A 25,524-nucleotide genomic window follows, 5' to 3' on the forward strand; every position below is an offset into this window, starting at 1 on the left:
AACTAACAGTGTGTGAGGAAAACTGAGAAGTTCAGTCTAAAATGGGTCTGAGCTCAGGACACCTGTAAGTTATTCACCAGTTCAACTAACTTCAACTCCTCTCTACTGCTTGCTTAAAACATTTTAGCCCAGTATTCAAGGCCCTCCACAGTATGTACCCAACCTGTCTCCATCAAACATACAATCAGTCACAATACCTTCTAGCTCTTTTGATGGTATATACCTCTCTTTTCCATCTCTGTGAACATATAGAGGAATTCCTATGAGTTAAGGAATCCATTTATCATCTTAAGAACTTGTTATGCCTCAAATTGTATTGTGTGATCAGCACTTTCCCTGGGTTTTATCATCTATATCTTAGACTATTTTAACACTGTCTGTATCAGTGAAGATTTTGTCTGGCCTTATGTAATAAAAAGCCAAAAATTACTGGCTTAACTTATGCCTATTTTCCTCATATAACTTAAAGTCCAGTGCCAGTTACAGTGGCTCCATGATGTCACTTGCATCTCAGGATCATTTTATCCTCCATTTTGGTATCCTTAGTGTGTGCTTTTGGTCCTCGTCTCTGTCATCATGTTTTGCCTCACGGTCACAAGTCGCTGGTCACTTCCGTTGTCACAATTCCAGGAAGGTGGAAAAGCAAGAAGGTAAAGACTTTCCTAGAAATCTATTGAACACTTCTCTTTATATCTCATTGGCTAGAACTGTGTCAAAGGAGTCAAAGGATGTCAAAGATTTTTTTCTCTCCATCTTTCAGTTTCCCTTATTTCTGTGAGTTCAACTCCTTTCTTTCTTTCTTTTTAAAAAGAGACGTTTTCTTCACGTGATGGTGGTAAAGAAGAGAGGAGCAAGGTCAAAGAAAGCTCCAGTATGATAACATCTGGACGTAGTGATCCACAGGGAAGAGAGTTTATTCTTCTCAGTGTATTCATATAAAACACTGCCCTGGCCTGAGAAGTGTGCCCATTATCTGGGCCAATAAATGACAGGGGGATGGAGTACAATGAGTGGCCAGGCCTGTGTCTCATGTCTACCCTCTAAAGGGCATCCCAGCAAAACCACACAGGAGAATGTTGTTTAGCCAAAGGAAAGGAAGTTCTATTGTCAGATGAAGAGGGTTAGAAACACTGGGCAAAGACAGGGTCCCTATAGCAGCACTGTGCAATTGGCAAGCCGATAGTATTTCTGTCATATTATATGGTATGTAACTTTAGGCTTTAGTTGATGGTATGTTGAAAATATTGAAGAGAGCCAAAACTTCTAAGGAATATTCTAGCTCTGGCTACCAGGTAACCCTGAAGTCTCTGTGGCCAAGGCTGTCAGTTGAATTCCAATATTCACCATCCTCTTCTTTCATAGTAAAATAATTTTAAGTATGGCACATGGCCATGTATTAGAAGGAGTACATTTCTCATGGGCGCCTGGGGGGCTCAGTCAGTTACATGGCTGACTCTTGGTTTCAGCTCAGGTCATGATCACACGGTTCGTGAGTTCGAGCCCCACATCGGGCTCTGTGCTGACAGTGCAGAGCCTGCTTGGGATTCTCTCTCTCCCTCTCTTTCTGCCCCTCCCCTGCTCATGCTCTCTCTCTTTCTCAAAATAAATAAACTTTAAGAGGAAAAAAAAAAGAAAGATTACAGATTATATTTCTCAGCCTCCTTTGCAGCTAGGTGCAATCACATGACTAACTTTGGGCTGATGGAAAGGGAACACATTTGATGTAAGCAACTAGGTGTGTGTGTGTGTGTGTGTGTGTGTGTGTGTGTGTGTGTGTGTGACTAAAAACGACTATATGTCTTGATCTACCTCCAATTATTTATTTTTTAATTTTTTAATGTTTATTTTTCCGGGAGGGGGGAGAGAGAGAAAGAGAGAGAGAAAGAGAGAGACACAGAGTGAGAGTGGGGGAGGGGCAGAGAGAGAGGGAGACACAGAATTGGAAGCAGGCTCCAGGTGCTGAGCTGTCAGCACAGATCCCCACGCGGGGCTCGAACTCACAAACAGCGAGATCATGACCCGAACTAAAGTCAGACACTTAACCGACTGAGCCACTCAGGTGCCCCTAGCTCCAATTATTTATTACTGTTTATCTTCATTGAAATATATGAGCACTAGAACATGAGAGCAGAAACTTAATCTCTTTTGTTTATGCTGTCACTCTAATATCCATTATAGTGTTTGATACACAGAAAAGTTTCAGTATTTACTGAGTAAATAAACAGGTCATTCTTCTCTGCCTATTCAATTCCAACTTCCCCATGAAGCTAGATCTCTCAGCATATGGTCTAAAGTCTTCTCCTCCTATTTTGGATCACTCCTATAATACTAATTTTCCATGGAGCATGTTTAATACTTTTCATTGAGTTCTTTGTTATAAATTCATTTACTTACGTTTTTTCTTACCTTTTTTTAATGTTTATTTATTTTCGAGTCAGAGAGAGACAGAGTGCGAGCAGGGAGGGGCAGAGAGAGAGGGAGACACAGTCCAAAACAGGCTCCAGGCTCTGAGCCGTCAGCACAGAGACCAACGCAGGGCTTGAACCCATGAACTGTGAGATCATGACCTGAGCTAAAGTCAGATGCTTAACCAACTGAGCCACTCAGGAACCCCATTTACTTATGCTTTATTTCTCAACCAGATTATAAGATCTTACAGGGCAAGAATCACAGTGTACTTATTTTTCATACTTCTTTCAGTCTGTAGCCAGTGTATCTGATATATGGTAAGCCCTCAATGAATACTGCTGAACATGACCCGGACAGGCAGTTTAAGAGAGCCTTAGGAAAACTTAATACATTCACTGGATTTCTGTTCAAGAAATCTGTATGAGATAAACATAAGCATGGCTAGAAAATTAAAATTCTTATGGTTTTCTTGATGTTCAGCATGTACCCTGAAGCAACTATGATGCGTTTCTAAGCATAAGCTTGTTTATCAGGATACAATTATGCTATTTTTAATATCTACAAGGCATAAGTAAAATTGAGACAGGTGTGGTAGCGCAATGTACCTAAGAAGTCCTTCTCTTGGAGAGGATAGGCAATAAAATACTTAATATCTTTTCCAGCTCTAGATTTTAAGAAATTCAGGGTATTTCCTCACAGGCCCTCTTGTCCATTTAAGGCTCTGCTTGAATCCATATTTTATTGGTGCCTGTGTTTATTGCCTAGTTACAAGTGGTAGATCCAGGTGCCTCTAAAGAGAAACAAATACTCAGCATAGCAACACTGATGGAAAATCAACACATGCACATCACCCAAAATTCCAACCTCCTTTTTTAATACAGAAATATGTAACCTCTGATATGGGCTTTCCCATTCATGCCTACATCAAGATAGACCAGAACACCAACATCCTCTCCCATATTGGTCTCAGTTCCTGCTTTCAAACCTCACCTCCACTCACCTGTGTTCTTGGGGTATACTTTGCCTCCATTTCCCTCATCTTGTCTAATGTTCTGCTCCAACAAATCTCTGATACTGCACCACCACTCAAAGTTTCTTCCCCTCTTCTTTACTCTTAAGTTCTTAGTTCTAATTATTCCTAGCAGTCCTTAGATTGGTCAAGTATGCATTATAAGAATTTTTCACCAATGGCTAAAAACCAATTCCCAAAATGAAGAATAACTCCAAAGCAATTTATTTCCATGCTAAAATAGTAACAACCAAAAAAAAAAAAAAAAAAAAAACTTCCACCACCACTCCATAGGGTATACACTCAATCACAGTATGTAACAAAAAATCCAACATATTATACTGTTTTATAACAAACTATAAAAACACCCAAGTAAACTCTGTTAGATATATATCATAAATCCTATTACAACATTTTTCTGTATGAATATAGTTCTACATAGGAACTCAAATACTTGACATTTGAAATGGTAGGATAAAGATACTGGCAACCTTTCTAATTTATATTCATAGAAACAAATTAGTTCCTTGATACCCTATAAATTCTCTAACTTTACATTGACCTCAAAAATCAGTCTCCTCTCATCTGACTCTTTTGTGTCCATTGGCAGCAGGTTCAGAGAACTACTAGTCCATCGTGGAGAAGGAAGAAAGAAGAATTTAGGAAAAATCGTTTTGAGTGAGGGGGAAAAAGGCACTATTTTGTAAGTTGCAGAGTGTGAAAAATTAAATTGTTGGCATTAAGTAGAATCATTGGTGGGACTTGGGCGTGGAGTGGAGAGAAAGACAAAAGAAGTAGAGTTTTTTTTTAAATCTGAGCAAATTAAAAAATGTGGCAGTGATTAACATTAGGACAAATAATCACAGGAAAATAAAATCACATTTTATCACTTTGCTCAGCAATGAACAATATTTACATAGTCTTTATAATAAAAGTAGTTCCTACTGATTTTAAAAATATGATATAAAATTATGATATGAGAATACTGGGAAGATGGAAGAGTGGAAGAAGTGTCAAGAGATGGACTCCGCATCTACAATAAATAGCAAGTGAATAAGAAATACTAAAATGAGTAAATCAAGAGATGGTAGTCTATTCACTTATTCAGAAATATGGAGATAAATACCAGAAGAGTTAAAAGTGGCTAAGCAGGATTAGGTGGGGTTATTAGGAGACTGATAGTATCTTGAGGGGTGCCTGCGTGGCTCAGTTGGTTAATATATGACCTTGCTCAGGTCATGATCTCATGGCTTGTGAGCCAATTCTGTACAAGAGTCCCAAGTTGGGCTCTGTGCTGACAGCTCAGAGCCTGGAACCTGCTTCAGATTCTGTCTCCATCTCTCTGCTCCTCCCTCACTCATGTTCTGTCTCTCTCTATATATATCTCAAAAATAAACAAACATTGAAAAAACATTTAGGGGCACCTGGGTAGCTCAGTCAGTTGAGCATCTGACTTTGGCTCAGATCATGATCTCGTGGTTCATGAGTTCGAGGCCTGTGTCAGGCTCTGTGCTGACAGCTCAGAGCCTGGAGCCTGCTTTGGTTTCTGTGTCTCCCTCTATCTCTCCCTCCCCTGCTCACGCTCTGACTCTCTCTCTCTCTCTTTCTCAAAAATAAACATTAAAAAACATTTTTAAAAAGCAGACTGATACTATTTTGATATATTTAGCTTAGCAACAGTTGTTCATGTATTACTTTGATAAAAATAACATTACATTATGAAAAATAAACTAAGCATTTCAAGTTAACAGGCTAGTTGTAGAATCTTATCTATATTGCTTATGGTTTTACAGATTCAGACAGACTACTCAGTTTTCATCTTACTTTAAAGTGGTCTAATACTTCAAAGTGTGATTCAAAATGATCTTACTTTATGCTGTGTTTTTTTCTTTATGCTGTGACAGCAACTGAAATAAAATGATATAGAGATAGGATTTGTCTGTTTTGTATTTGAACAATTCCTTATAATGTCCTGCATACTAACCGTTTTAGGAAAACTTGTAATGATATTTTAGTCCCCTTTTATTATATAAAAATGGCCTGCATTATTCTTCCATAAACAGACTTGCACAAATTAAAATCTTTAGTTCTCTGTTTATTCACATTCTCTTTCAAAGATTTCCTGACATTTATGGGTACATGTTACTAAATAATCACCCTTGTTAATTCTTATTGCATCAATGTCATGATTATACTACTAATAATCACTTTAATAAAATTGGCTTTTATGAGACCAAGGTTATCTTGAAAGAAGGCAAAGAATCTTCTAAAGAGTAAACCAATTGTGTAAATCACCACAGCCCTGTTAAACAATGGGAAAGAAATCAAGGAGAAGTAGTGGAACTTCATTTCCAGAGAAAAGTTAGAATTGTACATTTGGACTTGACTATCAAGTTATCTAGGAGATTAACTCCAACCTCATGTAAATGGCAGGGAACTAGGATGTAAGAAACCCAAATAACACTCCTGTTCTTGTGTTATAGAACTAATTGTCATCATAGACATGAATTATAGAGTGGAATATGAAGGGACATGTACTTTTTAAATATGGAATGCACTTTGGATTTTTGAATATTAAAAGTTTATCTATGTTCTTTTTCAGCTTGTCAATATATGTATAGAGAAACAAGAAAAGGTTAATTTAAACAAAAGAAACATTCTAGGAGTCAGTAATCATGAAAGTCATAGCACTAGAAAGGAACACTAAAAATCAAAAATGACAAATATAGGCTGAATGATCTAGCGGCCTCACCCCATCCAGAGTACATTGTTCAGAGCAAATATATTGGAAAAGTTTTGATCAATATGAGAGGCAATTTGCCTAAACCATCAGCTGGTCATTTTATTGCCTGAAGTGCTTCTCTTTTCTTTAAATGTTTTATTTATTTTTGAGAGAAATAGTGAGAGAGAGCTGGGGAAGGGCAGAAAGAGAGGGATCCGAAGCAGGTTCTGTACTGATAGCAAAGAGCCTGATGCAGGGCTTGAACCCACAAGCTGTGAGATCATGACCTGAGCTGAAGTTGAACATTTAACTGACTGAGCCACCCAGGCACCCCTGAAGTGCTTCTCTTTTAGCTATGTACTTGAAAGTTTGTGCGTTAGTTGTCCATACAATCAAAATTAGTAAGTGTTGATTTAAGCAATAATCCTTAGATCGTTCCACTGTTTTCACTTCTATTTCCAAAGGTTTGTCCATCTTTCTTCCCCTTTGTTTATAGTGTAGATGTTTCCTCTATTAACAAAAATCACTCACCACATTCTTGAATAACTTTTAAATTAATCTCTCAAATAAAACCTTGTCAAAGACTGTCTGGAAATATTATCACCATCCAAATGAAATAGAAGAAAAGAAATAATAATAATTAGAGCAAAAATCAATAAAAGCCTCTAGCCAGGCTAACTAAAAAAAAAAAAAAAAAAAAAAGGCGGGGTGTGGGGGGAGAATAAAACTACTAGTATCAGAAATGAGAGAGGGGACATCACTACAGATCTTATGGAAATTAAGAGGATAATAAAGGAATATTATGAACACCTCCATGTCCACACATTTGATGACCATTTCAAGGAAATGGACCAATAACTTGAAAGACAATCAGACAAAATTCATACAAGAAAAAACAGGTCTGAATAGCCCTATATCTGTTAAAGAAACTTAAACAATAATTAATAACCTCCAAAAAAGAAGTCATCAGGCCTAGGTGGAGTCACTGATTTCTAGCAAATATTTAAGGAAGAAATTATACCAATTCTGTACAATGTCTTTCAGGGGACAGAAGCAGAAGAGATATTTCCTAACTCAATCTATGGGGCCAGCATTGCCCTAATATCAAAACCAGAAAAAGAGATCACATGCAAAAGAAACTACAGATCACTATCTCTCATGAATAAAGACACAAAAATCTTCAACAAATTATTAGTAAATATAATCCACGATGCATAAGAAGAATTATATACTATACTAACTGAGATTTATCCCAAGTATACAAGGCTCATTTAACATTTAAAACTCAATTAATGTAATCCATCACATCAACAAATTAGAAAAGAAAAATCAAATGATCATATGAATAGATGCATCAAAAGTACTTGACAAAATCCAAACCCATTCATGATAAAAACTCTCAGTAAACTAGGAACAGAGAGAAATGTCCTCAACTTGATAAACATCTACAAAAAACCTAGAGTGAGAAACTTGAAACTTTCCCACTAAGATCAGGTAGAAGTCAAGGATGTCCTCTTTCACCACTATTTTTCAACATACTGGAAGTTCCTTCTAGTACAATAAGGCACGAAAAGGACATATAAGTATTATAGATTAGGAAAAAAGAACGATCTTTGTTCACAGATGGCAGGATTGTCTATGTAGAAAATCTGAAAGAATTCACATAAAAACTCTTGGAATGAGTAAGTGATTACAGCAAGGTTGCAGGATATAAGCTTAATATGCAAAAATCAATTATATTACATTTCTGTACACCAACAATTAACGAGTGGAATTTAAAATTAAAAGCGCAATAGCATTTACAGTAGCATACCAAAAATGGCACACTTAGGTATAAATCTAACAAAATATATACAAGATATAAATAGGAAAACTATATAACTGAGATGAACAAAATCAAAGAATTAAATAAGTGGAGAGATATTCTGTGTTCATGGACAGGAAGACTCAATATTGTCAAGATGTCATTTCTTTTTTTTTTCAACGTTTATTTATTTTTGGGACAGAGAGAGACAGAGCATGAACGGGGGAGGGGCAGAGAGAGAGGGAGACACAGAATCGGAAACAGGCTCCAGGCTCCGAGCCATCAGCCCAGAGCCCGACGCGGGGCTCGAACTCACGGACCGCGAGATCGTGACCTGGCTGAAGTCGGACGCTTAACCGACTGCGCCACCCAGGCGCCCCTCAAGATGTCATTTCTTAACTTGATTTATAGATTTGATGCAATCCTAGTAAAAATTCCAGGAAGTTATTTCATGGCTATTGGCAAACTGATTCTCAAGTTTATGTGAAGAGGCAAAAGAGACAGAATAGCTTCTACAATAGCAAAGGAGAAGAACAAAGTTGGGGGAACTGACACTGCCATACTTTAAGACTTACTATGAAGCTACAGTAATCAAGACAGCATGGTATTGGTGAAAGAATGGACAAAAAGGTCAATGGAACACAATAGATAGCCCAGAAATAGACCCTCATGAATACAGTCAAATGACCTTTGACAAAGGAGCAAAGGGAATACAATGGAGCAAAGGACAGTCTCTTTAACAAATGATGCTGGAAAAACTAGACATTCACATGTAAAAAAAATGAATCTACATACAGACCTTATCCCCTTCACAAAAACGAACTCAAGACTGAGACTATAGACTTAATGTAAAACACACAACTATAAGACCTAGAAAATAACATAAGAGAAAACCTAGATGATCTTGGGTATGGTGACGCCTTTTTAGATCCAACACTACAGATACGATCCATGAAAAAATTATTAAAATTAAAAACTTCAGCTCTGTGAAAGACAATATCAAGGGAATTAGGAAAAAAAAGCCATAAACTAGGAGAAAATATTTGCAAAAGACACATTTGATGAAGGACTGTTATCCAAAATATACAAAGAAACTCTTAAAACTCAACAGTAAGAAAACAACCCAATTAAAAAATGAGCCAAAGACTTTACAGACCCTTCACTAAAGAAGATATGCAGATGGAAAATAAACATACGAAAAGATGCTCTACTTCATAGATCATCAGGGAGATGAATATTAAAACAACAAAAGACACCATTACACATCTAATAGAATGCCCAAATCTAGACCACTGACAACACCAAATGCTAGCGAGAATGTGTATCAACAGGAACTCTCTTTCATTGCCAGTGGGAAGGCAAAATGGTATAAGCCACTTTCGAAGACAGTTTGCTGGTTTTCTTTTTTTTCTTTTTCTTTTTTTTAATAAAACCAAATATATTCTGACCATATGATCCAGCAATCACACTCCTTTCTATTTACCCAAAGGAATTGAAAACTTGTGTCCACACAAAAGTCTGAAGGTGAATATTTATAGTTTTATTCATAACTGCCCAAAGTAGATAAAGAGTTAATGACAAATTTGCTAAGTTGTATAAATTCCTAAAACACATCAGAAATCTATGAATTTGGTTTTACTGATATGAGTGAGAGATTCACAAACTTAGCACAAATAATATAGGAATGTAAAATATTGTTTCCATGGGGCACCTGGGTGGCTCAGTTGGTTGAGCATCCGACTTCGGCTCAGGTCATAATCTCACAGCTCGAGAGTTTGAGCCCCGCGTTGGGCTCTGTGCTGACAGCTTGGAGCCTGGAGCTTGCTTCGGATTCTCTGTCTCCCTCTCTCTCTCTACCCCTCCCCTGCTCATGCTCTTTCTCTCCCTCTCAAAAATAAATAAACATTCAAAAAAATTTTTTTAAATATTGTTTCCAACCGTACTTTCTTCAAGGACTTCATCGAAAATGCCATGGGAAAATATCTTTTGCTCTATTTATTTTCAAGTCATATAATTATATCCTTATAGACTGTCTAATATATATTAGAAAAAAGTTGATATTTTAGAGACCACATAGCTCTTCAGCCCCCCTGCCCTTTTTTAATGTTTATTTTTGAGAGAGAGACAAACACAGTGTGCGGGAGGGGTAGAGAGCGAAGGAGACACAGAGTCTGAAACAGGCTCCAGGCTCTGAGCTGTCAGCACAGAACCCGATGTGGGTCTTGAACTCAGGAATAGTGACATCATGATCTAGGCCATAGTCACACATTTAACTGACTGAGCCACCCAGGAGCCCCAGCTCTACAGACCTTTTAAGAAAGATACTGAGCAAACAGAAATCATGGATGGTAAAAGACAGTCTAGTTAGAGAATCTTCATTTATAAAAATTTACAGCTTTATCATTTTGAAATATTTTTTTAAAAATAAAGAAGACTGATAGACTAATAGTTATAGTACACAAACTGTGGTAGAATGGAAAGAGCACTGACTTGAAAGACTTAAATTAAAATCTCAGTTCCACCATGTTTTAGCTATGCATGAATGATTTCAGGCAGGTCACTTACCATCTCTGAGCCTTATATGCAAAATGTTAATAATGCCCATATCAATCTCACAAGATGGTTGTGATAATATGCTCAACTTATGTGAAAATGCCTGGCACACTGCCTAGCATCAAGTAGCTCTCAGTGAACACCTCATCCTTCCCTCCCTTTTTAATAAACAGAACTTATGAGTCTTCGGTGTATCTCTTGACAAAAATAAAACCAATGTCTTTTTCACAGGTAAATGATTTCTTGACTTGAATTTTTATAGGAGATGTACCCTAAGTACAGATAGGATTATAGAAGTATGGAAACAAAAAAGAAAGAAAATATATCTTGAGAAGCATCTAATAAGAAGCTTTCTTTGTTTCACACTGACATGCTTTGTGGTTACAAAGCAGGCTTCCAACCAACACCGGATCAAAATTAAAATTCTAGGCAGGCATTCAACTTTTATGATTGTGTCCATTCTTCACTGAGCATGGGAAATGAATGCTTTAGAAGTTATTTATTGAAGATATTCCCATAGTGCGATTACAAAGTTCACTTCCAAAAGAGGCCCTATCCCTGTAATGTATCTGAGTAAGTGAAAGCTACACCAGGTTTCTTGTGTTGTACTTTTTAAAAAAACTGCAGCAGGATACTAAAATCATATATTTTAACAGAGGCTTTTCTGAGGCTAAGCCACAACAATTCTGCAAAGGTACATGATAGGCAAAGAGAGACCAAACAAATTTCAAAAACAGAGAACACCAATCCAATATAATTTATGACCATATTTTGAATAAAATTAAATATAGAATAATTAGCAGAAAGCATTTAATTATAGTTTTCCTATTATGAATATAAAGTTGGCACAAATGCAGTAAGACTAATCAAAATCAGGTAACAGTTACCTCTGTGGCCTTGCTTGATGGTTCCAGTCCAGTCATATTTGCTACTATTAACTGATGTAAGAGTTGAACTTGAGCCACACTTAGGAAGAAGTCCAGGTTTGTGGTTATATTCACTTCCAAGGAATGGCCACACACTAAAATCTCCTGAAAGGGGCAAAAAACAAAAACAAAAACAAAAACAAAAAACTGAATACAGATAAAGATACATGATCGCCATTAGATGATAATTTATCATTCTTACTTATTTGACCTCTACAACGTTGATGAATTCTCCTGGGACTCAAGTTCATATGTTAATGAGAATAGCAGAAATGGACAGCGTAGGCACTCAACAGAGTTTAATGGAATAATTTAATAAACATTTATGAGGTCCCGCTGTGCACTGGGCTGTGCACTAGTTGCAGGGAAACAAACTAACAACACAAACACTAATTTTTTACCATTTCATATACATTTGGCTTTTTCATACCTCAAACTATCATTTCCATATGTAAGAGATGATGTAATTCTTTAGCATAATCTTGTTCATTCATTCAAACTAACAAATATTTACTGAGCATCTCCTAAGTAACATGCACTATAGTAGACTGCTAGGGATACCACAAAAAATAGATTGGCTTTAAATGGCAACTTGCTCTTGAGGAGGTTACAATCTAGTTAGGCAGACAGATATAAACAGGCAATTGTAGGCAAGCAATTAGAGTTACAAGTGGTATGTTCTGAGTCTCCTCCAAAGTACACCCTCCAAATGATATATAACAAAAGAGAGTGCTGAAGCCAATGATAGCTAGACTAATTACTTTCACTTTTTCAAGCTGCTAAGATCTTGGCAGCATTAGGTAGATGTCTACCACTTAACTGATGCTGTTCTGCATAACTTGAGTCATTTGAACATTCATTGTTGGAAAGCCATTCAGGAAAGGAAGAAAGAAGTGAAAAGCAATCCAGAAGCTTCACTTAATAAGGAGAAGTTCTGCCTCTTGTCATGAAGTGAATGTGGACAATGTTTGAATGCTTGGAAACGTCCACCGAACCTTATCCTTATTAGTGTCATCCAAGGGAACGGACTTAAAGGAGACTTATGACTGGTCCAAATGCAAACTACAGAGCTTAGAGTAGATTTTAATACAGCCATAAAGAACAGCAAGTCGGGAATGAATATTCCTTTTTTTGGGTTAAATAACTTTTACTCCCACAAGTTCCCTGCTTTTACTAATTATAGGTAGAAATTTTATTCCTCAAGTAATGATGAAAAGAAATAAATTCATGTACTTTAAATCAACTGTGTTACTAAATAAGATATTTGTAGACCTACTTAATTTTTATACATTTTTTTGTGGATAAGAAAAGATACTATACCTAACCTAGCTTTCCCTACAGGGCAATTATAAACACCAAATAAACAACATCTATAAAAATATTATTTTTAAAAACTCAGAAAGTGAATGTGAGGTTTTATTAGCTTAGATTAATATATTTAACCTTTACTTAATTTTTCTGAACTTTTCATAACTGCCTCTAACTGTGAATGATCGAAGAGTTTAGGTTTTTAGCATAACATAAATTTCTGCGAAGAATACTTTTAAAATTATGATGGACCACATTATTCTTATATTTCTATTCTAAGCATAGAGGCAGTATACCATAGTGATCAGACTTGAAATCTGGATCCACCAGTAACTGGCTAGTAACATTGGTTAAGTTACCTAATCTCTTTTGATCTTAGTTTCTGGATCCATAAAATACGAATACTAGTAGGGGCACCTGGGTGGCTCAGTCGCTTAAGCATCCAACTTCGGCTCAGGTAATGATTTCACGGTTCGTGAGTTTGAGTCCAGCTCAGAGCCTGGAGCCTGCTTTGGATTCTGTGTCTCCCTCTCTCTCTGACCCTACTCCACTCATGCTCTCTCTCTCAAAAACAAATAAACATTAACTAAAAATATGGATACTAGTAATATCTATTTCACAAGGATGTTGTGAAGACTCAGGTAATCCATGTACAATTTTCCATGTGAAGTAATCCATGAGAACACTGTCAACGTTGTTGCTTTCACCGGAAAGCAGGAGGAGGTTGTAGAGGTCAGGGTCAGGAGTGTATGGTTTGGAGTCAGACCAGTTGGGTTCATACCATGCATGCTCTGCTACTTACTACTTGTGAAAATATGGACAAGTTATTTGAGTCAGCCTCTCTAGGCTTCAATTCCCTCATCTATAAAATGAGGATAGAAGGAGTTAACTGGAGTATTATGAGGATTGAATGTAGTTATAAATCCTCAGAATTATTATGAGGATTTGATGTAGTTATGAATAACTACATGAAAAGCAATAACTAAACAGCACTAGAAAGTTCTCAATAATTTCTGGTTATAGTAACTTATTAATAATAAGCAGTTTGACATCCTGTACACTAAAACTAAGAAAATCCCTAACTTACAAAGAGAAGCTACTCCATTACATAGACTGAAATAAAACCTAAATAAAATTCTAACCTCAGTGTGCATATTTTCTGGAGAAATTATTTTGGTGAAAATGATAGCAGGTGCTCCAGTTATTCGGACAGAAAAATCTGTTAAAATGGGCGTTAAAATTGCTCTTCTTTCTTGATGCCGCCGTATGCTAAAAGACAAAGTAAAAAATGATGAGCCATTTCATTTTTTTTCAGGGATATTTTTTATTAAAGTTATACAAGTCTTTGCACTGCAAACATGTATGGTAAAATTACATTATTATTTTGAGAGTGCTTAGTTGTAAATTTTACAGTCACAGTTTTACAACTTCAATTCTTCACCTCAGATTGATAAAAGGAAAAAATTATTGAGAAATTTGGATGCAATTAATTTCATTAGTCCTATCCTTTCAACAAATAAATTTGTTTTTAATTCCTTTTGTTCTTGCAAATAACTTAGTATGTATTGTTATCAATAATAACCTTACTATTTGGTGATAATTTTTAATTTCCTATTTTTAGTATTTCTGACCTTCTGGTTGACAACTGCCACCATTCCAACCTTATGAGGTTCACAAGTATATCCTCTTAATCTCTGAATGACCTCCTTTTTTCAAGTTCTAAGAACTAAGTTCATGGATTATTACTGTATATACAGTTCATGAAACAGCTTTTGTGACTTTGATACTGAATGCTTCTTCACAATAACCATCTGTGGGAAGTAAAAACTATTACTAACCCCATATTACCTATGAGGAAATGAGGATCAGAGGCTAGGCTAAGGCCACCTAGTGGAAACCAGAGTTACACAACAGGGCCTGATGCCTCTATTTGAATTCTTCTTTACACATTCTCACCTGTGATCAGTTACTTAGCACAAAATTTCTACTCTTCTACCTACATTAAATTGCTAATAATTTCAAAGGAGTACTACATACATGGTAGAAGATGAAACTGGAAAAGATTGAGAAACTAAAGCTTATGCTAGTACAGTTCTTCAAGTCCACAGTCCATTTTCTAAGTTTTCTTTTTATGAAATATATGTGTGTGTGTGTGTGTGTGTGTATATATATATACATATATATAGTCTAGAAAATAGAAAGTTCTAGTATCATTTGTTCAATTTTGCAATGGGCAGAGTTTTACATGGTGTCTGCCAAAAAAGCAAATTGGATCATCCGGTTTTGTGACACATAAGTATTGGATTTCAAGAAAGTCAATTTTAAAGAATTAGGAGTTCTGCTGAATGGAGGGTAACAGGAAGAAATATTAAAATCTGTGAATACAGAGGAAAGGTTGTGATCCTGAGAGACACCATAATTAGAGCTTAATAGCTCAAGTTCCATAAAATGGCCAATGTGAGAAACATGTAACATCTGATGTGCTCTCATAAGGGAGTGTTTAAATATATGATGTATTAAAAATACCTTAAAATGGAAAAGATGGCAGGGAACCAAATAAGAGCAAATATTAACTAAAACACCCAATGGGAAAAAAGAGTACTTATACAGATCATATTTTTCCCCATCATGTGATAAATTAAATCAGTAACACAACATATGAAAGACCTATGACCTTAAAATATAAAAAAAAAATCAGTAAGTCAACAGTCCTTTATTATAAAACTACAACTTTTCTGTTAACATAATGTTAACTTTAATTTTGTGTTATTTCTTGTCTTTGAGGTAATGATACATATTTTTTAAGTCATTAAAAATTTTTATAGATTGAAATACTTCAAAAGAAATAACTACTGAAAAAAGAATTAAGAGAATTAAATTCTGCCAAGATTTTACTAGATAAGTGCACAGGATTTACAATAACAAAAGGGGGGGGGAGCCTGGGTAGCTCAGTCGGTTGGGTGTCCAACTTTGGCTCAGGTCATGATCTCACAGTTTGTAGGTTTGAGCCTGCACTGGGCTCTGTGCCTAGAACTTGGAGCATGGAGCCTGCTTCGGATTCTGTGTGTGTGTGTGTCTCTCTCTCTGCCTCTCCCCAACTCTCTCAAAAATAAATAAACTTAAAAAATAAAATAAATAAAATAAAATAACAAAAAAGGCAAGTGAAACTCAAATTATTAACTGACATTGTTATTGACTTCAGGGTTTTAGCCACTCTAAATCAAGAGAATAGATTATTATTATTATTATTATTATTATTATTATTATTATTTTACTATTCCTTTCCCCTATACTCATCTGTTTTGTTTCTTAAATATACGGAAAAGGGAAAGAAAAAAGAGAGGGAGGTAAACTGTAAGAGACTCTTAACTGTACAGAACAGACTGGGAGATGGGTGGGGACACGGCCTAACGGGTGATGGACAGTAAGGAGGGCACTTGTGATGAGCTCTGGGTGTTATATGTAAGTGATTAATGACTAAATTCTATTCCTGAAACTAATATTACACCATATGTCAACTAAAATTTAAATAAAAACTTGAAATAGATAAAAAAATATTTACTATTTAAGTATAGTTGACATCCAATATTATATTAGTTTCAGATGTAGCAGGGAACAGATTTTTTTTTTTCCCATGGCCATATAGAGGCAACAGGCTAATCCTTACATCCCAAATAGGGAAAGATTTTTTTTAATTTTTAATTTATTTTTTAAATGTACATCCAAGTTAGTTAGCATATGGTGCAACAATGATTTCAGGAGTAGATTCCTTAATGCCCCTTACCCACTTAGTCCCTCCTTCCTCCCACAACCCTTCCAGTAACCCTCTGTTCTCCATATTTAAGAGTCTCTTATGTTTGTCTCCCTCCCTGTTTTTATATTATTTTTGCTTCCCTTCCCTTATGTTCATCTGTTTTGGATCTTAAAATCCTCATATAAAATATCATGTGACTTCACTCATAGGGAAAGGTTTTTAAATGAGCTGTCTACCTAGATCTGGGGCCCTTAAAGGTTTGAGAAAGCATTTTGTATCAGAAATAGAGAAGAATGAGAAAATATGACTATATTGGCAAGAGAGCTTGTTGAAAAAACAGAGATCTCCCCAGAAGATGAAAAATAATGGGAAATCCCTCATGTGTGTTTGGTAGCTGTAATTTATATTACCGTACTGGTTTAGGAATACCCATTCTGAATTATTTATATAAAACTGGAATCAGACTTTTCATAACCCTGGGACATCTGTCAGAAATAGATGCATGTAAAACCTGTCTGGAAAACATGCCCTCAAATAGACAAATAGGATTCTCAGGGACAAAGACCACTAAAGACAAGCTCCTGAACAGATTATTTTATATACCCCCACCCACAAATTATTCTTTATTAGCAAGAGGAAAATTCAACCCCATTATCAAATTCATTACCAAGAACTTCTGATAATGAAATCACCATATGAACAATTCAATAAATTTGTATTGTTTAAAAAATAATAAATGAATAAATAAATAAATGCTTAAAATTATTAAATACATACTGGATAGAATAAAACTGAGGAGTAAAAAACCAAGGTATTATCAAGAGTCAAAACAGATTTGAAAAACAAATACTACTTCCAGAAATGCAAAATACAGTCAATAAAATGAAATATACAGTAGATGTGGCAAATAACATTTTACACGTAGCTCAAGAAAAAATTAATCAACTAGAATACAGATTTGAGAAAATTCCAGGAAATGTACTAACTTAAATTTTAAAATGGCAAGTTTAAAAGAAAAGAGATGTGGAGGGGTAGGTCCAACATATTTAATTGGTATTCCAAAAAGAGAGAATAGAAAGTAAGGAAAAGAGACAACAGCAAAGAGTTAATAGCTGAGAATTCTTCAGAACTGATGATATATAAGAAACCACAGATTCAGGAAGCACAATGAGTCCTGGTTCAGATAAATACAATAAAATCCACCATCAGACATCTCCTGGTGAAACAGGTGATCACCTATTATGAAAAAAAGATAGCAAACAGAGAAAACAGATTATCTATAGCATGCTAGGGAATATGAGGTTAGGAGAGGTGTAGAAGAAATATTTCTCTAGTATACTAAAACAGTGATTTAATGTATTTCTACACTGCCCATAAAAAACAAGGAAATGGAATAGTGATTTCCACCTGTTATCTAACATACAGGATTAAACCCGTGGAAATATATTAAACCCTGTGTGAGGGTAAAAACAATTGGGCAATTATAAAGTGCTAAACAAGTAACAGTAAAGTAATCATCTAAGTTAACAAAAGCTATTCAGTCAATCTCTGGGAAGAGATTATAAATATGGAAAAGCATCATTCTCTGAAATTATCAGTACACAAGATGGCATAAGTATATGCCACATGCATACATGAAAATATATGTTTAGGAAGGCTATGGTCATTTTTCCCGGCTCAGCCAATTTATCCTAAGGTTCTTCTGCCCATCTTCCATTCATTCTTGACTAATTCTGTGGGAAATAGTACTGCAATTTAAGAGCCCCATTTCAAAAATTGTATATTATGAAAAACCGTAAGTAGGAAAAATGGTGTTGATGTTTCCAAAATATTCCACTAAAAAGAATAAAAAGTTCTAGATGGTCTATGTGTTCAGTGAACAGTTTTTTTATTCAACATGAAGACTTTCTTGGTATGGCATTACAGCTGAGCTTTGGACAAAAGATGCCTGACCAGAAGATACTTAAGTCTTGTTCTACTAATCAACTGAGATAATCCCTTATAGTGGACATTCTTCAATATAAAAAATAATCACAGACATTTATCCTAAAAAAATGATAACTGGAAAACTATTTGTTATCAGTTGGTTAACTGTACTTATTTGTAGAGATTCCTCTTATTTTTAGATAGAGAGTTCTTCAGGATAATTTGAGTTCTACAGTAACTTTAAAAACAAAATATATAATAAAGAGTTTAAACCCTATTTTAGTGTTTTGGGTTTTTTCCCCAAGAGGAACACTATCCAGTGACTTTTTTTTTTTTTTTTCAACGTTTATTTATTTTTGGGACAGAGAGAGACAGAGCATGAACGGGGGAGGGGCAGAGAGAGAGGGAGACACAGAATCAGAAACAGGCTCCAGGCTCCGAGCCATCAGCCCAGAGCCCGACGCGGGGCTCGAACTCACGGACCGCGAGATCGTGACCTGGTTGAAGTCGGACGCTTAACCGACTGCGCCACCCAGGCGCCCCATCCAGTGACTTTCTAATGCAATAAAGATAAAATCCAAACTGCCACTGATGTATAAAACCATTCATAATGTAGTCTCTTCCCTACCCCAAACTTTACCTATTATTCCTTTCCTCTCAGCTAGTCATGATCCTTAAGTGTGCAACACTGATTCCCAATCACAGGTCTCTGCCCTGCCAGAACACTTGACACAAGCAGTCCACGGTTATTTGCATGGATAGCTCATTCTTGTCATTAGGTATTAGATCAGGCCTTCCCCGAGCCCTAATGTAAATAAATTTCCCAGCGGCTTTTATCCTAGTATACTGCCATATCATTCTCTTGGCATCTATGGCTGTGTGAAATTTTGAGAACATGGACTGAGAGTCCACTATTATGCCAGGCCCTGTGCTAGGTGCTGGGAATACAATGGCAGAGTTGGATGCGAGCAGCTCAGGTTAGCTGAAAAAATAATTAAAAATAATCATAAGGTAGGAGAAGTAAAATGGTAAGGAAAAAACAGGTGTCAAAACTTTCAGTCGGGGACCTAATTAACTTGTAAAGACATATAAAATATCTGAATAATGCTTCAAGAACTACAACCCAAAATGAGGATAATTTTTAAGGGACATTTAAATAAAATGCTAGTAAAATTTTATTTTGGCAAAATTAAATGTTACAATGTTCTCATTCTCTAAAAACCAAACCAAAAAAACACAAAAATTACCTGCATCCAAACAAACAAATCAAAACTATGGTTTATATATTTGTGATTGAGATCACAAGTTTATTGAGATCACATTTATTTCAGCCTCTAAAAGAAGGTCTTATGAGCATATGTATATTGAAATATTAACAATTCACTTTTACTGAGATGTTCAATTGTCAGTCAGTAGCTCTGGTTAGTTTCCAGTTGTTTGTATCTATAGTGTGGAACTCTTGCATCTAATTCTACTTGATAGCTCTTTTTCCAAGGAAAAACTTCAAAATAAAACTTCATGGAGGAGGGAAAGTCAGGGGGACTGCTGGAAGTTTCTCAAAGAAAAGGACATCTGAAACTGAGGATATAAATGGGAATCCACCAAGGGAAAAATGATTGGGGAATTTGTTATTTTATTGCATTTTTAAAGCTTTAATACTATGCACTGATGTACCACATGGAGTTTTCACAGAATAATACTGGATAATACTGAAAGTTATGTGTTATACTTAAGAAAATGTTTATTTCGGGGGGGGGGGGGTGGAGCGTGCATGAGTGGTAGAGGGACAGAGAGAAACGAGAGAGAGAATCCCAAGCTGGCTCTATGCAGTCAGTACAGGATCCGAAGTAGGGCTTGATCCTATAAAGCATGAGATCATGACCTGAGTCGAAATCAAGAGTTGGACACTCAACCGACTGAGCCACCCAGGTGCCCCTGTTCATATACTTTTAAGTAAATGTTGATGTAATCTTCTTTGGATCCTTCTCTTATTAAACAAAATGTTGAAGGAGGGAAATCTGAATATTAAGGCTTTGGACCAAGGAATTATTACTTATATTCATATATGCAACAATTATGATGTTGGGAGCTTTAACATGACCACAAATTAATTGACATTACAGAGAGTTTTAAAATTTTATGATCTACTATTATGATGATTATATTCAATTTAAATATTTTCTGATTACCAACTCATCTGTCAGTAACTATGATAAGAAACAAAGAATGAGACTGGCCAAGACAGATCTGTCCTTTTATCTCCATGCTACCCTCTCAGCTTGCCAAGGACATCCTTGGCCAATATGTAAGGAAGAAAAGCCACCATTTCCCACCCCCCCCCCCCCCTTACACACCTCGAAGCACTAATTCCCATGTAAAATGGCAATAGTGACTAGATGTGTAACCTGCATATGGCAGACATCAGTACGTTATTTGAGTTCTCAGCACTTCATTTCCTCAGGTTATAAAATAAGCCCAGACACAGTAAAAATGGTTGCTGAGAGAAAAAGAAAAAGTGATTAACTAACAATGAACTTTAGCCCAAGTGTAAGGGGTCAGAGCGCTGAGTATAAGAAAAGCAGTTGAGGAAGAGGTAGCAAACCAGGGTTCTATACTTAGCTCTACTTTTAAGTGACATTGCACAAGGCAAGGAACCTCCTGAAACTGTCTCTTGTAGTGGTTCTGTTCTGTAACAACTTGCCAAGAAGGGGTCAGAGTTTAGAGAGAAAACTGCATGAGATTTAGAGGTGTAAATGAAACAAATACTGGCCAATATTCTCTGAAAGTCATGCTTTTTAAAATACAGTACAATTCAGAGGTGCTGGCAGATTCCAGCTTGTCTTCCCTCTTCTCGGTTCTGTGACTGGCTCTTTTTCCTGACCACTGGCCCTGCAGACTAACAACAACTGCAGGCTTACTCCCAGAAACAGAGGCAATGCTCCCATGGACTTGTCTACCAGCCTCCAGGGGTCCCTCCAGTGGCTGGACATGCCTGAGGACATGTCTCTGATCCACTGTCTTTAGATCCTTAACTCACAACTTCTTCCACAATTGAGTAAGACCTTATTCCTACAATAAATCCCTTATGCTATAATACTTATAATGGTTCTGCTGCCTTGACTGAACACTAATGTATTCCCTCAGCTGAAAAACTGGGGTTTTAGAAGATCTACACATTTTGAAATGTGATAATTTTTATGTATAAATTCCCTTCTCCCAACATACACATAGAAACACATTTTGACTAAAGACAGAAGCCGAGTAACGTACTCAGAAGGAATGAATGAAAACCATCGTAAAGGTTATTATTTAATATTGGCCAGGGGAGGGAGCAAGTTATTCGTCAGTGAATATTTTTTTATATGTTTTGAATTTTACCTGTAATACCTACTGAAAAACAAAAATATAATCACATTAAGGTTCTGTTTATATTTCTATCAAGATTAATCAGCACTACAAAGTACATCAGGTCTAAAGTTCCGTCTTCATTTGAATCAATATCTCTCAGAAACATTCAGAGCCACCTGATCTGCTAGCTCTACATAATCATCTAATCTTCAATCTTTCATTAATTCACTCAAATCTTTAATATATTCCTATTATGTGCCAAGTATAATATTAAGTACTGGGTATTCAGAAGTGATAAAATATGCCACGTTTTCATACTCCTAGCCTGTGGGTCTATTGCTTTCTTAGTTCAAAATGGCCCCTCTCCACTCCTGTCACCCATACTCTGGAAACAAATTCAGAAGCTGTGTACTCTGAAACCATCCCTGAAAACCTACCCATAGAGTTCATCATTCATTTCTTTAAATGTTCTATTTTGTATCTATGTCAGTATTAGATTTATTGTTTAAGTGTCTGTCACATCTGTTAGCCCAAGATGTCCTATGTACATGGAATGTATTTATTCTGATTTTGATGTGGCTTTTCTGTAATCCTAAACATCCTATATTTACATCTACCAGTGTACTTCACTCACTGCACTCTAATAGGTAATTTAACTATCAACTCTTTGATTGGACACTGAGACCTATAAGGGATGGACACATATCAGAAATTATTTCATTTTGTTTCTCTAGTGTAAAAGACATTCTATGGCATATAATGGTCGTTCTAAGTCTTAATTTTCAACAGCATGGCAAGACCATTCAATGGGGAATGAAGAGTCTCTTCAACAAATGGTGCTGGGACAACTGTATATGCACATGCAAAAGAAGAAAGTTGATCTTTTATTTTGTACCATATATAAAAACAAACAAACAAAAACTCCTCAAAATGAATCAACAATCCAGCTATAAGAGCTAAACCCATAAAACACAGAATAAAGCATAGGTATAAATCGCCAAAAAGAATAAAATACCTAAGAATAAACTTAACCAAGGAGGTAAAAGATCTGTATTCTGAAAACTATAAAACACTAATGAAAGAAATTAAAGAAGATACAAACAAATGAAAAGATAGTCCAGGGTCATGGATTGGAAGAATGAATATTGTTTTTTAATGTTTATTTATTTTTGAGACAGAGAGAGAGCATGAACGGGGGAGGGTCTGAGAGAGAGAGACACACACACACGCACTGAATCCGAAACAGGCCCCAAGCTCTGAGCTGTCAGCACAGCGCCCGACGCAGGGCTCGAACTCACAGACCGCAAGATCATGACCTGAGCCGAAGTTGGACACCTAACTGACTGAGCCACCCAGGCACCCTGGAAGAATGAATACTGTTAAAATGTGCATACTATCCAAAGAAATCTTTGGATTCAGTGCAATCCCTATCAAAGTACCAACAGCGTTTTTCACAGAACTACAACAAATAATAATAAAATTTGTATGGAACCACAAAAGAACCTCAATAGTCAAAGCAATCTTGAGAAAAAAGAACAAATCTGTATGGATCACAATTACAGATTTCAATATGTATTACAAAGCTGTAGTAACCAAATCAGTATGGTGCCAGCACAAAAACAGACACATAGATCAATGGAACAGAGAAAAAAGCTCAGGAATAAACCCATCTACAACAAAGGAGGCAAGAATATACAATGGGGAAAGATAGTCTCTTCAGTAAATGATGTAGGGAAAAATGAACAGCAACATGCAGAAGAATGAAGTGGACCACTTTCTTACACCATACACAAAAATAAACTCAAAATGGACCTAAGAATTTCATGTGAGACATAAAACCATAAGAAATCCTAGAAGAGAACACAGGCAGTGATCTCTCTGATATTGGCTATAGAAACATTTTTCTAGGTATGTCTCCTAAGGCAAGGGAAATGAAAACAAAATTAAACTATTGGGAGCAGGACAAAATAAAAAGCTTTTGAACAGTGAAGGAAACCATCAACAAAACAAAAAGGCAACCTACTGAATAGAAGATATTTACAAATGATATATCCAATAAGGGGTTAATATCCAAAATATATAAAGAACTTATATAACTCAACACTCCTCCCCACCAAAAACAAACAAACAAACAAACAAACAAACCTCAAACAATCCACTTAAAAAATGGACAGAGGACCTGAAGGCAGTTTTCCAAAGAAGACATACAGATGGCCAACAGACAGATGAGAAGATGCTCAACATCAGGGAAATGCATATCAAAACTACAATGAGATATCACCTCACACCTGTCACAATGGCTAAAACCAAAAACACAAGGAATAACAAGTATTGGCAACGATGTAGAGAAAAAGTAACCCTTGTACATTGTTGGTGGGAATGTAAATTGGTACAGCCACTATGGAAAACAGTATGGAGGTCCTCAAAAAATTAAAAACAGAAATACCATATGATCCAGTAATTCCACTACTAGGTATTTACTCAAAGAAAATGAAAACATGAATTTGAAAAAATATATGTTTAATGCAGCATTACTTACAATAGGTAAGATATGGAAGCAACCTAAATGTTTACTGATAGATGAATGGGTAAAGAAGATATACATATAAGTATACACATAATGGACTATTATGCAGCCATAAAAAGGATGAGATATTGCCATTTGTTTTTTTTTTAATATATGAAATTTATTGTCAGATTGGTTTCCATACAACACCCAGTGCTCATCCCAAAAGATGCCCTCTTCAATGCCCATCACCTACCCTCCCCTCCCTCCCACCCCCCCATCAACCCTCAGTTTGTTCTCAGTGAGATACTGCCATTTGTAACAACATGGACAGACCTAGAGGGTATTATGCTAAGTGAAATAAGTCAGACTGAGAAAACAAGTATCATATGATTTCACTCACTTGTGGAACCTAAAAAAACAAAAAAAGAATAAACAAACAAGTAAAAAGCGGAATCAGACCTATAAATACAGAGGACTGATGGCAGCCAGAGGAAAGGGGGTGAAGGGGATGGACAAAATGGGCGAAGGGAGTGGGAGATACAGATACATTACATTCAGTTATAAGTCACCAGAATAAAAGGCCCAGCATAGGTAATATAGGCAATGATACTGGAATAGTGTTGTATGGCGACAGACGGTAGCTACACTTGGGGTGAGCAAAGCATAACAGACAGAAAAGCTGAATTACTATGTTGTACATCTGCAACTAGTGTAACATGGTGTGTCAACTATAGACAGATTAAAAAAATTTTTAAAACATGGATATAAAATTTCATGACCTTGGATTTGGCAATGGACTCTTTGATCAATTATAAAAATTTGTGCAAAGATCATTATCAAGAAAATGAAAAAATAATTTATAAATTATGTATCAGATAGGGGTACAGCATCTAGAATAAAAAAAGAAATCCCATAAATTATCAACAAAAACCCAAACAACTCAATTTAAAAAAGGGCAAAAGGCTTGAATAAGCATTTTTTCCAAAGAAGATATAAAAATGGTCACAGAGCATATGAAGAACTGCTCAATATCACTGATCATTATGGAAACGCAAATCAAAACCACACCCAAAGGATGGTTATAGTTTAAAAAAAAAAGGAAAATAAATGGTGGTGAGAATGTGGTGAAACTGGGACCTTGAGCATTGCTGGTGAAAATGTGAAATGGTTCAGCTGCTGTGGAAAATAGTTTCGCAGGTCCTCAAGAAAGTTAAACACAGAATTACCACATAACCCTGAAATTCTATTCCTAGGTA

At 36.0% G+C, this 25,524-nt stretch overlaps 1 protein-coding gene across 7 annotated transcripts in view; it reads right to left on the minus strand.

Moving 5' to 3' along the window:
- The window catches only part of VPS13B (vacuolar protein sorting 13 homolog B), an 822,593-nt gene that overhangs the window by 262,657 nt on the left and 534,412 nt on the right, over nucleotides 1-25,524 (minus strand). For all 7 annotated transcript variants that reach the window (XM_086696045.1, XM_086696043.1, XM_086696044.1 and 4 more), the window contains 2 exons: nucleotides 13,874-14,000; nucleotides 11,385-11,528 (listed from right to left, as the gene is read on the minus strand). In XM_086696045.1, the coding sequence (XP_086552171.1) occupies nucleotides 11,385-11,528; nucleotides 13,874-14,000 (271 nt within the window). The remainder of the gene's footprint in view (nucleotides 1-11,384; nucleotides 11,529-13,873; nucleotides 14,001-25,524) is intronic.

The sequence above is a fragment of the Puma concolor genome, chromosome F2, assembly GCF_028749965.1.
Source record: "Puma concolor isolate L17-30 chromosome F2, mPumCon1.1.hap2, whole genome shotgun sequence".
NCBI classification, from domain to species: Eukaryota; Metazoa; Chordata; class Mammalia; order Carnivora; family Felidae; genus Puma; species Puma concolor.